This window comes from Opisthocomus hoazin, chromosome 2 (genome assembly GCF_030867145.1).
Source record: "Opisthocomus hoazin isolate bOpiHoa1 chromosome 2, bOpiHoa1.hap1, whole genome shotgun sequence".
NCBI classification, from domain to species: domain Eukaryota; kingdom Metazoa; phylum Chordata; class Aves; order Opisthocomiformes; family Opisthocomidae; genus Opisthocomus; species Opisthocomus hoazin.
In genome coordinates this window covers 8,437,776-8,452,725 of record NC_134415.1, presented here as the reverse complement: position 1 = coordinate 8,452,725, position 14,950 = coordinate 8,437,776, and the positions used below count along the sequence as shown (strand labels likewise).

Below are 14,950 nucleotides of genomic sequence, written 5' to 3'. Positions count from 1 at the left end.
TGGGTCGGACTGGCTGCGTGCCCTAGAGAAATAAGGCTAGGAATTATAATTAGGATCACCTTCTGCTTCTCCGTCTTAATATTGTTTATTTATCAGTGTTATTTAGTTGTTAGCAGTGTTGATAGGTTTCACAGAGGGCTTTGTATAAACATCTCATGTCTAACATGGTCTTCAGTTTCAGACTAAATTGGGCAGTTGACCGAACGGGGAAATGGCAAGAGCTGGAGTACCCAAGTCCTGCATATCCAGCCTTTGCTTGTGGGTCCGGCTACGTCATCTCCAAAGACATTGTTCAGTGGCTGGCAAGCAACTCTGAAAGATTAAAGACGTACCAGGTAGTAAAGCGTTGGTTCAGTTTTTCTGTCTTAAACTGGTCTGGGGAGCAGCATGTGGTTACTGGGTGAGCTGGAGAACACATTGCTCAGGCATTAGTGCTGGGTTCTCCTAGTGGATGCTGGCTTTTGGTCGCTATGCGTAACGTCTGTTCTAGGTCAAAGCAAAACTGTTTTGGACTGAGAACCTCTGGAGGTGTAACCTTGGTTTTTGCACTGTCTTCTTTTGAGAACAGCGTATTATCACAGGAAAGCTGGGAGGATTAATTTAACACCTCTAAAACAGTCAGACATAGGTTTTTGTAGTTACCGTTTTTTACTGCTGGTACATGATGCAACTTACTGTAGTTCACAAAGTCATGCTTTGTGCCTTCCTGGTGCTAACATCTGTCTTGATTTTAATGTGTTGTCTCAGGGTGAAGATGTGAGTATGGGCATCTGGATGGCAGCTGTAGGACCCAAGCGATACCAAGTAAGTCTGAAGAACTTGGAAGGAGAGAACATGCCTGTTGCTCCAAGTAGCACAAAATAGAGGAAATGTTTTTTCTTTTAAAAAAAAGAATTGAAACAGCTATTGCATTGAAATTCAGAGGACGCTTGTTAAAATGTATTTAAAAGAAAAACCACACAACCCCCACGAACCCCCGCCTCCCCCATCCCCACCCCCTGTTCAGTTCTAGCAGATCCGAGGGACGCGCACCTCCAGCTGGTGACAGCTGTGCGCGAAGTTTGTTGCTAGAAACAGTGAAAACCTGATTTCATGGAAGTAAAGATTATTGAAGACCAAATTCTTTATAACAAAAACTACTGAAATGGTTCTCTCTCAAACAGGATAGTCTCTGGCTGTGTGAGAAGACATGCGAGAGTGGCATGCTGTCTTCCCCCCAGTATTCTCCACAGGAACTGAGCGAGCTCTGGAGATTAAAGGAGCTGTGTGGAGATCCGTGTAGATGCGAGGAAAGATGATGGACTTGCCTTGGAAAACAGGGTAGCATATCATGATGATGAAAACGTGTACATTTGGATTCATTCTTTAAACAATAAGGAATATTAAGGTATCTTTTAATGTTGGGTTTCAACTAAAGTATATTTGCACATCCCTTTTGATAATTACAAGTGGACTGATGCTACTCATTTTCTATAGCATAGATGTTGGTCTGACAAAAACCAAAATGTTTAAGATAAAAAAAATTTCCTTTTTATATAAAGTCAAAGACCTACTTATAATTAATAAATGCACATAAGAATGCCAACTAGCCTGTCTGTTGTAAATTAAAGTACTACTGATTTAACTCGGTATGGAGCCGTGCCAGGATCCAGTGCAGAGCTGTGCTGGGCCCCAGCGTGTCTGGTAAGTCTCGCTGCAGCAGGTTCTGTGCTCTCAGCTATGCGGGGGCTGGGACAGCTAGGAGGGGTTAGGATTTACTTTTAGTTTCTTTATACCACTGTCACCCTAGACAAAAACAGTATCAAAGTTTGCTTATACCAAATGTTGAAGTACTGCAAACTTGGCATGATTAGGCGCGATTTCTTATAGCTTGATGTGTTATTAGATATGAATCTGAGGGTACACGAGTGAAAGAGGAACAGCACGCTAAAGAATGTAAAATAAATAGCAATGCCTTGCAGTATGCCGAGAACTTATTTATACAGTGGTATGTTAATGCTGTAGGGTAGAATAAAGGTCTGTCAGATTTTGACCTTAAATAGTCTAAGGCTGTCTAGCTACTTCTACAGTTACTGCTGGTTTATTTTTGTTTGCTTTAAGGTCTTTGGAAGTAGGTGAAAACAAAAAGAGCAAGTAGCCTCTTTCATTGGAGCACTAATTTTGTCCTATAATAAGCAAAGAGATCACAAGTAAATCATGTACTCAGTTCAGTAAAACAAATTCTCACTGTTGCAACAGGAAGGTAGTATAAAATCTTGGCAAAAGTTGCCTTGGTTTTTATTTAATTGAAATGTTGAAGCACTGTTTGGTATCTCTCCAGTAAGACAATTCAGCCAAAAGCAAATGCTTTCATGGTGACTGACGATGAAGTTTAGGAGCTGAAGGTACTGCCGTGTAGCCCTCTGGTGCCACGTATGAAATTCCACCTTCTCCCATCCGTGTCTTCAGGCACAAGTTGTCCCTTCCGCCTGCCGGCAGTCTGTAATCTTCTGTGGTGGCTTTTCCTTTGCTCTATCAACAGAGCCCCTTCTTACCACCGTACTAACACGCAGTCTCCATTTTCTATTGAGTAAAACTGCAAAGGCTTTAAGTCATTGTCTAGTTCAACTTCTTTTCCTTCCAGCTAGAATAAGAAAGGAGAAAAACCTGATCAGACTTAAACTGAAATCTGTTCCTGTAAACCAAATATAGACCAGGCAGCTGCAGTCAGGGAGGCTCTGTCATATTACAGGGAAGAAATTAGGTCCTAAATCACAGCGTGAAGACTGCCCTCCTGAAGTGAAATCTATTTCATTAGGTAGTATTTTAGAACATGCTATTGACCTTTAGCAGCATGCGGTGTTTTATTGTTGAATTACCTATTTTTAACTCACTTTAGAACTTTCGTAGGATAGTTTCAGTTCTGAACCAGGAATTTTAAGTAGGCGATAGAGCAATCCTTTGACCCTCTGAATAGTCATAGACTCTGTCAAGGGGAAAGAAAGAAAAGTTATTAGCAAAATGCCGCTACCGCTGAGCTGTAGCGAAGTACCAGTGTTCCACCTACACTTGCTTCCAGCAGCAGTGAAAGGCTGTATTGCTGCTTCCATTCTATACACTGCAATAATGTCTTTTGTACCTGAAACTGTACCTGCTGATATCAAATTGAAAAAGGTTCCATCGCTGGTGGATGGGACGGGATATGCTACTACGGTTTAAGTGCTTTGATCCCACAGACCAAATTAGTGTTACGGCTTCATAATTTACCTTTTTTGAGTTTGCATTTATTAAATGCTAAACTAAGTGACCTTTGGGACACGTACCAGTCAGGTTCTGACTACTTGCATCTGGCGACTGGTCCTTGAAGTTTTCATCACCAGGAATTGGCTTTCCCGGCACAAATACACAAACGTCACTGTGGAACTAGTGCCATTCTTAGAAATGGTACTGCATTAATTAGTCCCAAACAAATTGCCAGCAGAGTTGTAGAGTGCTTTATATTATGAAGTCAGTTACACGAAGGGGTATTTTTTGTAATGGATCTTGAAAGACTAAATGTAGTTTGTTCCAGAGGCGATACCTGTGTTTGCAATAGATATACTCAGTATTTTGGTTGAACTTTCACTTCTTTTGAAGCTTTATCTAAAGGCACAGCAATAGTGAGTTATTCCTGTAATACCACATTGTACTCAGACAAATATTTTTCTATCAAACATTTTTGTAAAAGCTGTATCTATCTGATTTTATGCAACTTGTGATAATAAATGTGATTTTTATTTTAGAATAAAGCTTGAGTAAGTCTCTTCTCTCAGACTCCGTTCTGACACATCTTTCCGAACATCAGTTTGAGTTAGAACAAAGTCTGTTCATTCTAGTCTCACTACGGGCCCTTAAACTTCAAAAGACAAAAGCTGATACAGGTCTGAATTAGTTTCTAAGTTAACGTGTTAGGTACTAGACCTCAGTATCTAGAACGGCAGACTACATAGCTGGCTTTTACAGCTTCGTGCTCTTGTTATTTGGTTAGACACATCCACCAGATTTCACAGCAGTTAACGAGCCTCTGATTGCCTTGGACACATTCATCATGAAACCAGCAGCAGCGGTAGTAAGACAAGCATCAACTGTCTATCCTTGAGCTGGCCTGAAAGTCAGTATGAAGGTCAGAAAAACAATGACTTTTTCAAACAATTTCTACCTTTGTCATTTCCTTATATGACAGAGTCTTCAGAGGGAAATCGGCAGGAGCTGACAAAGCCAGAGGCAGCTGCCATTCTTTAACAGAGTTATTTGAAAAGGATCTACAAATCAACCGCTAAAACAAGAGCCAAGACTTCTTACCTGGTAGCTTTTTCTCTACTGGCTTCTGTTCTGGTTTCTCAGGACATTTAATTGTCAAAGCTTAAGGAAGAATGGTGAGGTGTTAGTGAATGAATGTCAAGCCCTGTTCTGTCAGGAGCACAGAGTCTTTCTGGTCTGCTTTTATTACAAATTATTTCCCCTAGCTCAGCCTGATCTTCTAAAAAAAATGAGGTTGCAGCCTGCACTTAAGCAGCTAATATAGCATTTAGTCATTCTCTGAAGAATTAGAAGTAATTTTATTAATCAAGTTTTTATTAATCTTTGGTAAGTTAGGGAAAATATTTTAAAAGTGCCTCCCTAATAAGCAACATGGGCTTTCTGGCCAAAAGGAGTATCTACCAAAAAATACTTAACTAGTTAACATTTTAAAATAACCTGCAGTAGCATGGAAACTGCCTACTCGGTTTAAAGCAGGTTTTTGACCCTCAATATCTTGTAAGCACTGTACAAGCACATTTTAAGGAAGTTATTAACCTAATTCTTTCACAAAGATTAAAAGACTCCTCCTTAAAAAAAGGTTTTGATTATGTCTAGCCAACTAGAGTCCTTGTTCTATTTAGTCTTCCACCTAAATGCATTAGAATGTAATGCCTTAATATTTTGCACGTGGAGTGAAAAAAAGGTTCAGTTCTTCTATCAACTGGCAACAAAGCTAAGGGAGTTTGTACGTCTGTGATGTAACCTAGTTTAAATATGTAGACAGCCCCGACTACCAAAGCTATCCCTATGTTAAGATGCTATTAAAAAAAAAAAAAAAGTCAGAAAACAGTGCAGGTATTGAGGTTAAAAATCTCAACTTCGTCTGCAGAGAAGCCATCAGTGTCGGAATGGAGTATTGATTACTCTCCATTAAGTCTTAATTGAGTTAAAGGGGGAAATGAGCAGCACAGAAGCAGGTATCTACTCACTGCTACAGTGTGGAGAAGCAGAATTATGAGCTGCAACGCCATGACACCTTCAAGGCTTTTGAACCTTTTGTTCTCCATATACACCCCAGAAAAACTAAGGCCATAAAATATTTTAAGTGCAGCAGGAAGAATTTTGGCCATTTCTGGCCACTTACTCAGCAGCTGATTTTTCAGTGTCAAAGGCTGTCGTCCCTTCAGCTCTCCTTCTTCAGGTGCCCCGTATTCTGCGTGAAGGAAAGCACACATAGAGAGGAACCTGGCAAAGACAAACTCCACAGCAGCCTGAAGAGCACCGCGGTGTTAGCTCACCAGGGGCTGGGCTTTCCTGAGGCAGCAGGAGCACACGGAGAAGTAGCCATGGGAAGGGGAGGAAACCGAAGAGACTGAACTAGTGCTGCCGCAGTGCCAGAGGGCAGGAAACGCTCATTTGACTGCACTTGTACTTACTGAGACAAAGCGATGGGTATCTGGGGTGGGCAGCAAGAAATTCTTCACTTGGTTTGTTTTTGTCTGGGTTCGAATTCCCACCGGCTGCTAACCAGTCATTGCCAAATATTTTGCGATAATCAAGCTCTGCTCCTTTTCTTTCAGCGGGAAGGATCTGTACTGACGCAGGAATGGGGCATAATATAATTATACAACTTTCCACAGAAGAAAATCTAATTAATGACACCGACTCCTTGCTGTTAGGTGTGCATTATGTTTTAATACTACCAAGACTCTTACAAACCCTGTTGGCAAGCACTGCCCAATCCATATATTCAGGACATTTTAAAGCCATTGATAATCTTACAGCCCCTACCTCCAGGTACTGACTAATCCACGCACGACTATCTAAGCAAAGATGTTACCGTACGTGATGACACAAGGATGTTTTTTGTAACTACGCAGCAGCTGCTGCTTCTGCTCTCTTTTTTATGACAAACATCTGCTGAAAGTTTGATTTGGTTTAGATGATAATGCTGTTTTCCTATTACAGAAGGCTCGTGTTACAGCCACGGAAACAGATTTAACTACGCCACTGCTTCTGTTTTCTGGCCAGTCTATGTTTTTTGTTAACAGTCCTGCAACTTCAGCACCACTTGGGCACTTGAAAAAACCCGCGTCCCTTTCCCTTTCCAGCACCCAAACAAGGAAACTGAAAACAATTCCTCAGGCAATGACTGAATGTTTTTCCCCAGACTGATGCAATTTGGTGAAGTATCACGTACCTCGGACTTGTTCAAAACCTCCAGCTGACCTATCTTGGCAATAATGAGCTGTCTCAGGGTCTCTGGGTTCTTCTCTGTGTCCGCGAAAGGGTTGTTGTGACACAGCAGTAACCGCAGGCTTGGCAGTTTGTCAAGCTCGTTGATAGACGCCCACTGAAATGGAAGGGAGCAGTTGTCTGAGGAAGCAGAAAACACACTTCCTGGCAGAACAATACACCGTAACGTTGACTGTTCCTGGACAGTGACCATGACAGAGATTATTCTTTTGCTCAGCAGAACCAAGTACTTTCATCCTCGTCATTAAAAAAAAAAACAAACCTGCATTACCTTTAATTAAGTAAAAAAACAAATAAGCAAATGAGGAACTACTCAGCATTTTAGATCATTAGAATTCTGCGAGAGGAATTATGAGGAAGCAGAGGGGTAGGACTAGCTACCGTAAACATGTTAAGAAATGTTTTTAAATTTTTACATTATGCCTCTGTGTCGATCGAAGTATTCAACAGTTACCTCAGGATCTCACACGTACAAAGAGATTTTAAAAAGCAAACTGCGCGTTACTCTTAAACAAAGCTACAGGTATTTACACAATGGGAAACGGTCACACTCCAACCTACCTGCGATATTTTATTGTCACTTATTACAAGGCGTTTTAGTGAAGGAAACATTTTAGTCTTGCATCCTAGGAAAGAGAGTAGATTTACAGGACAACAGTGAAAACTTTAACTAAACAGAATTATAAAGCTATAAATCAGTGACTTCTTTTACATACCAAATCCGACATCAGGAAAGTGTATAGAAGATATTCCAGTGTTTCTAAGTAGTAGATGTTCTAATCTGAAATTTCATAGATACCATTGTTACTGTACGCGGCACGGGAAGTTTGTTGTAAAGAAATACTAATTTATTTTTTTTTTTAAACAAAGATCTAATAAACTATTGACATGATGCATAATCACTGACAAATGAATGGCAGCTTCACAGACTGTACCCAGACTTCAGCAGAGTGGTCAGGGAATCAATTTTTCAGAGAATACGTGCAATAATTTCAACATTTCAAAACAGCTCCTGGATTTAAACGGTGTCATTTTCCAAACGATTTCTTTAAATAGCTTGTGGCTGTATAAAATCATATATTTCGGTGTTTTGGTGCTGTTCTGGTGTACAGTGCAAGATAATTCCACAAACTAGCAAAACGATTGTGTTAGTCCCCCAGTTTTCCAGTCACTGTAACTGAAATGCTGAAGCAACACACGGGATGGCGAGCCCAAAGCAAGGGATCGTAGCTCAAGCCTGTAACTACCATAAAGACGCTGCTATCCGGGGTACGGCAACCCAGAAGAATCTGTGTAAAGGGTATTGCCACAGACATTCTTCGGAGGAGGTGGAAATACAACTACCCAGTGCAGTATGGGATTTAGACTGTTTGGGATTTGTTTGTTGTTGGGGGTTTTTTTTATTTATTTTGAAGCACATCTCTTCAGAGTCTTTAAGCTACCCCCAAAAAAGCACTGAAACTTCCAAAAGAGAGTGCCGGTGCAGAGGACGTGCCCCACGCTTCTCCCAGCAGAGAACCAACAGCAGCCTTCCCCGTAGTTAATAACCAAGAGCAGATGACTGAGATGGGGCAGAATTATCACCGCGCTTTTTTACCTCCCCCAACCCCTCTTTGTTTTGCTTTCTTTACAACGGACAGATGAGCAGGCACCATGGGTGTAAAGTGCTCATGCCAAGCGTCCACCGCAAACGGTCTTTCCAGCGTCAGCCTCAGGAGCGACACCTTCCATCAAGCTGCCCAACGGCTTTCCACGGGCGCAGACGACCCCGAGATGGCTGTGCGGCGACGGGCGGACCTGCGTTACGCTGCCGCGGCCAGGAAACCCTTCCTAAGAAACGACTTCCATAGCTCCTTCGCTTTGCCACTCCACACAAACCCTACAGCCCTGTCATCTCGGGTAAAACCCTGTGCATACTAATACAGAAAGAACTTAGTAGCGTGATAAATCACTTTTCGTTTCTTAAGTATATAATGAATACCTAATAACGTACAGCTTAAGAATGTGTTACAACAAAAAAAAAAGATTGTATTTAAAAAGCTTGATTAAATAATCCAGTTACTCTCCTCAAGAGGGCAAAACACCTGTATTTCAAGATTCCATAAATCTTCCACGCAACATCAATACTATCTCCTATTTCAGTCAACAACAGCTACGGAGATGAAGGCCCAGGACAAAGAGTTTCCCACCGATTTGCTGAACGGCTACCTGGGGAGATGTGCGATTAGATGCAGCTGATCTCCATCCAGCAGCTGGTTGTCTGAAAGGTCCAACAGCTTCAGGGTCTGCAGGACATTATCAGGCCTGCCACGTTGGGGAAAAAAACCAAACACAAAAGCAGAACATTTAAAGTTATTTGTTAACAAAAACACTAGTTTTCTAAGTATAGAACTGCATGCAAATAATTGTGTGTGTTTATAAATGTTCTGAAGTACATCAGGTGAAGTTTGCATCGCTTGTTTTCCAATTATGTCGTGGTGATGTAGACATTACAGGAACGTAGCTTTATCTGCTTTGTAACTGAGCAGGACATCAGTCACAAACAACCGACTTACGCGACTCATCTTACCTCTCCAAAACTGTAATGTTGTTAGACATAAGGTACAATTCTTCAAGTACTGGCCATCCTGGAGCACAAAGAAGAACCTAAGAGCAAAACTTCCTTTAATATAACAAAAGCTGGGAAAAATTATTCCAGAAATTATACTTTATGCCGATTTCCTCAGAACAAGCCCTAGCTCCCCAAACCTGAGAAACAAGTATCACGGATTGCCTAGCCCTCCCTTTCTGCCAGCTGGCTCTCTCCCGTGTCTGGACCTACCAGCGCAGGTGACACCGAAGGGGATCTGCACGGCCACAGGGCTGGCAGCTCCAGGCTCGAGGCTGCCTCAGACGGTGCGACCTGGAAACTGAGCTTGTTTTATTCCATCGGGGTGGAGGGACCAGGTCTTCCCTCTGGCGAGGTGAGGAAATGGCACTACGCACTCGGCTGCTAATGGTTCTGGAACCTCTGCACATCTCGTCAGGTCTGACAGAGTTTTTAAATGTCTTAAAATGTCTTTAATTTAAAATGTCAGAGCTTGAAGGCTTCTCTGTCATGGGACTGTGCCAGCATGTGAAACCACTACGAACCACGAATCGCATGAAGTCAGCACATACCCTGAAGTTTTCACGTACTCTAAAAAGACTAAGTTCGTTCAAAAAGGCTACAAATTGAACAACGATGCATTTGTTTTAAATCTCATGTCCTGAAATTACATAAAGATTACTATTTAAAAGATTTATTTTTTGCAAACTTCTACAAGCGGGTAACACAACTTGTAAAAATACACACTTATTACAAAGCAATAGAAATTGCTGGCATAAACCCCAGTTCGGTACGCAGTTGTGACAGTGTCAAAAACTTTGCAGTTCTAGCAAGTGGAGTCTCACAAGCACTGGGACTGACTGGTTTTCTGCAGATTTGTGCCTGCGAGTTGCAAATTATTTTTTTTCGCTGAGATTCTTCTTGTGTGTATTCACAATTGTGCCAAATTAAGTGGGAGCTCATCCTGCTACTCCTTTCTTGGTTAGGAAACTTAGAGAGGCTCTTTCCTCCATCTACATTCCTATTTTCTTGGAAGCTGTAGGTAATAAATTATTTTTAAGCCCCTACCTCTTTTCAAAATGTGTTTGAAATTGGCTAGCAGATTCAAAGCTTTTGAGAGGCAAGAACAGAGACATAATCACCTCAAGCTTGTTTTTACAGGAGGTTACCAAGGTTACGAAGCAGTGAAGCTCAGAGATCTGGACAATCAAATTCCATTTGTTACGTACTTAGCTAACCGATTCTCCTAGAAATGCCCACTACCCTAGACACCAAAAAGCCTCCTTTCATTGGCTATTCATTCTCTCTGTTACAGCTGGATGAAGTTACACAGCTGGATGTACATATAACTGTCTCATTATATACACAATATGAAATATTAACATTGAGATCTCTTCAAGTGGCGGCATAGGATTTGGGGCTCAACTGCTTCACACCCAAAAACATGAAACATCGTCCTGCTGCCGTCTGTGCAACACACGTAAACTTACAAACTCCGATACAACAACTTCCCCTGCTCCAGGGCAAGAGCAGGAAACACCAGTATTTTATCTCTAGTTTGGACAGTGTTTCCCTGCGTCAACAAGACAGACCGAAACAGTTTGGCTGTTAGTGAGGAGGAAGCATGAAAAGAATCTGCCTGCAGACTCAAGAGAACTGGGGGTGTGCTCACTGCAGAGAACCTTCGGGGGATTCCCCCCCAAAGCCTTGCGTTGTGACGGACAGAATAGAAAAACTGCACAAAACTGAAGTATCAGAAGACGTCTGAATAGATTGACCAGATGACTAGAAAACTGCCAGACCCAAATGATAGTGACATCGCAATTCTAAGAAACTAAAATTGCTGAATTTGCAACTGTTGCTTAAACCAGCCTACCTACAGAAACAAAAGTTCAGAGATCTGACACCAAATTAACACTCAGAAAAGATGGTGGGCTTGTTGTGGATAGCGGGGAAGGCTGGAATGAATAGCCAGTGGAGTAGCCACTGCTGAGCAAAAAAGAAAAATGGAAATCCAAGACCTATTGCAAAAGAAATAAAGACAAAAAGAAACAATTGTCACCATGTAAGTCCATCGTGTTCCTATATTTTTGCCTCTTTATCCCAGGAAGCAAATAATATAAATGGGAAAGGCACAAAGAAGCTTAACAAGAGTCATCAAAGCTATCAAACAGAGAATAGCTGTTCTCAGTTACTTGCGTACAAAATATTAAGAATTATTAAGTTAAATTATCAGGCAGCAAGATCAAAACGCCACAAGGGTATTTCTTCATAGGGCACACAATTAAACTGATGTTAAAAGATGTGGATATCAAAAATTTCAAATGGGTTCTTAATACAGCTAGATAAATCATGAAACAAAAAATCTGCAAAGATTAATTAAATTCAGATATATGGTCTCCAGCTCAGGAAGCCCCAGAATTCCAGATTATTTGATAAGAAGCTCTTACCATATGCTTGCCCTTCGCCTAGAATTTTTCCCCACTACCTGCTACTTGCCAGTGTCAGGAACATGGTCCTGCACGTCTGCTCTAACCCAGATTCTTCTTCTGCCCTCTATAATAGTAGATTATTTCATAAATAAAAGATCTTAGTTTGAAAACAGAACGACAAATATAACATTATGATCTAAATGCTGAATAAGAAAAAAAGTTTTTGGAGTCATAAATATGAATTCATTACTCTCAAATGCTTTAATTAAATTTCTAAGTCAATGGTTTCCAACTGTAAGATATTTTACAGGATATCTTTCCCCCTTAAAGGCTATATGTTATGTTTTCAACAATCAACTGACAGTTATACGGTAATAGGCTCTTTTACTGATATATTAATAGAAATCTCAGCTGTATTTACAGATACGCATATAATATACTAATGAAAGAACTCTGTAGAAAAATGATGCTCAAAGCATGTAAATGTGGAGTTATGCATAACTGAATAACATACATTATATACATAACTGCATAACAGCCAAGCATGTCCCTCTAATGTGAGAAATACTTCAAAACAGAGGAACAAAAGAAAAAACCCCACAAGTCTGCTCTTTTTAAAAACTATCCCCACGCCACATATTCTTACATATGGCAATAAATGATTTTAGAACAATTTAGCGGTGAACACCATTTCAATTTTCATCAAAACACTTCTAGGATTTTCAGACTTTGCTTACACTCCCATGGACAATCACTGTATTTCTCTTTTGCCCGGATTATATTTGTTATTATTCTCTATGAAAAAGTTGACTTTTCAAAGTAACTCCCCATATAGCTTAAGCAGTGACATTTTCAAGTGGTTTGTTCCGAGTGTTCAGGTCAGGCAGGTCCCTTTCTTTTTTCCCTTCTGTTTGGCTGCCCTGGAACACCACTTTCAAGCCCAGGTTTACGTCTCCCCACTCACAAAGAACGAATCGAACAAACTTCAATTTTATAAAAAAGCTTTCTGAATCAGAAATGTCTTTACCGCCTATGATGAATCATCAGCTAGAGCAGAGTTTCAAAAACAAACGCAAAAGCTACGGAATCTGAAGCTGCTCTGACTAACCAGGGGCTCCCCTCTGACACCTCGTCGCCCCTGGAGAACCCTGACCCGCCTGCGGCAATGGCTCCGACCAGCCCCTCGGCCACCCTGGCACGGAGGAGCTGCTGCCCGCTGCCAGCGTTTCAACCACCACAACACACAGATGTATTCTGACGAGCCCTAGACGACATTTAAAGTGTTTGTAGCCACTTCATTCTTCCATTCACGTCACCACCCATACTGCTGCTGTTACGGAAGGATTGCCAGCTGTCCTCGCATAAACCCCACGGATGGTTTCAGAGCACGATGAATGGACACGAAACACAAGCATAGCAACAACCCTCCTCTCGCCCTGCTGCAAGAGAGGAGAGCGAAGAAGTTTCTCTCTACTGAACTCAAACCCCAGTTTTGGTAAGTGCTCTATTGCTGGAGAGTGGCTGGCAGCAAAAATCTGAAAATTCAGGTCATTTCACAATATGGTACGCACAAAATCTGCCCCTGAGAAATCCAGATAATGGGCTGGAATTGACAAGGTGTTATCAGTAACGTGGCGCTACCGAGATGTGCTTCGCAAGCCCCATCTCTCAAAAAAGGCTCACTGCTAACAGGTTTGACAACAGGACTCCATTCTTCGTCAGATGTCATGTTGGCGGAGAGTCATTTAAACGCCTGCACGGCTCAGCCCCTGAAACAAGTCAGAGCTCCGCTGCCTCTGTGCCGTACCAGCGTCACACTCAACCAGGCATCACCTATTTGAAGAACGGCCGGTATGTGCAAAGGTCCGAGGCCAACCTCCTGCTGATGCAAGGTGATGCCAAACTAAGCACTTCATGTCACAATGACATGCGTTCTTCCCATTTGGATTTGTTCGATTACACACACAAAACTACAGGCAAACCTTTAATAGCTACAAGGAAACAAAAAGTTCATTCACACAAACCTTTGGGACGTGAATGTTAAAGATCAGTCATAATCAATCTTCTCTATAATCAATCTCTAACAATGAAGTTATATTATACTCCAACTGCTTTATCTCGACTTGGCAATCTACAAAAGTAGATGAAGTTCAATGTTTCTTACACTCCTGCGCCAAGAGAACTTCCTACATTATGTAGGAGCCACGTTAGTTACTGAGTATCTAACACAGTCACCTCACCTTTTCTAAGGGCGATCACATTTCAGTAGAACAATATAATGCAGAAATGTTTATTGTGCTTTCCTTGCCTCAAAAATCTAACAATATAAATAAATAAGAAAGAAAAAAACAGGAAAGGTTATTACCTCTGTCCATGTTATCTCAGTTTGATAAAGTGCTAGAATCCTCAGTTTTGAAAATATGCTGGATCCAGAAGTTGATGTAGATGGAAATGTAATTTTGTTTTCACTGTGTAAAAAGAGTAACCATTAGGATAACGAATAACTGCATTTATTTAAGTCACTAATTTGGAATTGTGTATTAAAGACAAAAACAATTTACACAAAAAAATTTTAAAAGTCACTGCCAAGGTGTCACATATTTTACAATATTATAAAATACCTTTCTAGTTATATTCAATTGTACTCTTTCCTAATTTACTTTCCTAGTTCACCAATGCATATTTAATCAATTGTGGCCTTCCTCTCCCCCCCTTTCTACTCTAAGTTTTGAATATGAAAAGAATGATTTTCATTAACATTAAATGCAACAAAGGCAGATTTTGGGCTTAAACTCCTTAGTGTCAATTGAAAATACCGAGCCTACATGACTATCCAGACCCCAGTAAAACAAAAGGATGTAAAATCCACTCTAAACAGCAAAATATCACTATAACGTAGTTAAAAGTTTCCCAAATCTACAGTCTTCAACTTAGTTTTCATTACTCACCCCCAAACAAAAGGTTTTATTTCTTTCCTAAGCTCTGATCTATCTGCATATTATGGTAGAAATCACTTGGTGTAGTTATACTTACAAACTTATGGGTTACATTTCCCCATTTAAGCAAGCTCTTGGAGAGCTGGGGGATGGCTAATCGCTTTTACTCTTCTTCCAACATGCCTTGCACAAAAAAGTTCAGTAACAGACTTACCTGCTAATGTCTTTCTTTTTTAAAGTAAACAGAAGGTTAAAACAATAAAAAACAAATTTGGACATTTCAGTTTGTAGTCATAAGTGTCAGATTCCAGCATCAACCCATCAATTTGCTTTCCAATTTTATCACGCACAGCTTCTGAAACCCCTCAGCCCAGGCCACGCTGCTCAGCAAAGAGAACCCAAACAGGCTGGCGAACCCAGCAGCCGAACAGACCGCTGCTGCCAAACCTAACTCAAGACGCCACGCGAGACTTCCGAGC

General features: G+C 41.0%; 2 protein-coding genes across 2 annotated transcripts in view; one reads left to right on the top strand and one right to left on the bottom strand.

Moving 5' to 3' along the window:
- B3GALNT2 (beta-1,3-N-acetylgalactosaminyltransferase 2) overlaps positions 1-3,767 on the top strand; it is a 30,145-nt gene extending 26,378 nt beyond the window's left edge. Inside the window, exons 10-12 of the mRNA XM_075412358.1 lie at positions 176-335; positions 748-804; positions 1,164-3,767. Of these exons, the coding sequence (XP_075268473.1) occupies positions 176-335; positions 748-804; positions 1,164-1,298 (352 nt within the window). The 3' untranslated portion in view covers positions 1,299-3,767. The remainder of the gene's footprint in view (positions 1-175; positions 336-747; positions 805-1,163) is intronic.
- Positions 2,244-14,950, bottom strand: part of TBCE (tubulin folding cofactor E) — a 29,312-nt gene continuing 16,605 nt past the window's right edge. Inside the window, exons 6-16 of the mRNA XM_075412369.1 lie at positions 13,901-14,003; positions 9,086-9,162; positions 8,725-8,820; positions 7,233-7,297; positions 7,078-7,142; positions 6,461-6,613; positions 5,697-5,850; positions 5,405-5,473; positions 4,321-4,380; positions 2,874-2,965; positions 2,244-2,623 (exon numbers count right to left, since the gene is read on the bottom strand). Coding sequence (XP_075268484.1) covers positions 2,531-2,623; positions 2,874-2,965; positions 4,321-4,380; positions 5,405-5,473; positions 5,697-5,850; positions 6,461-6,613; positions 7,078-7,142; positions 7,233-7,297; positions 8,725-8,820; positions 9,086-9,162; positions 13,901-14,003 — 1,027 coding nt within the window. The 3' untranslated portion in view covers positions 2,244-2,530. The remainder of the gene's footprint in view (positions 2,624-2,873; positions 2,966-4,320; positions 4,381-5,404; positions 5,474-5,696; positions 5,851-6,460; positions 6,614-7,077; positions 7,143-7,232; positions 7,298-8,724; positions 8,821-9,085; positions 9,163-13,900; positions 14,004-14,950) is intronic.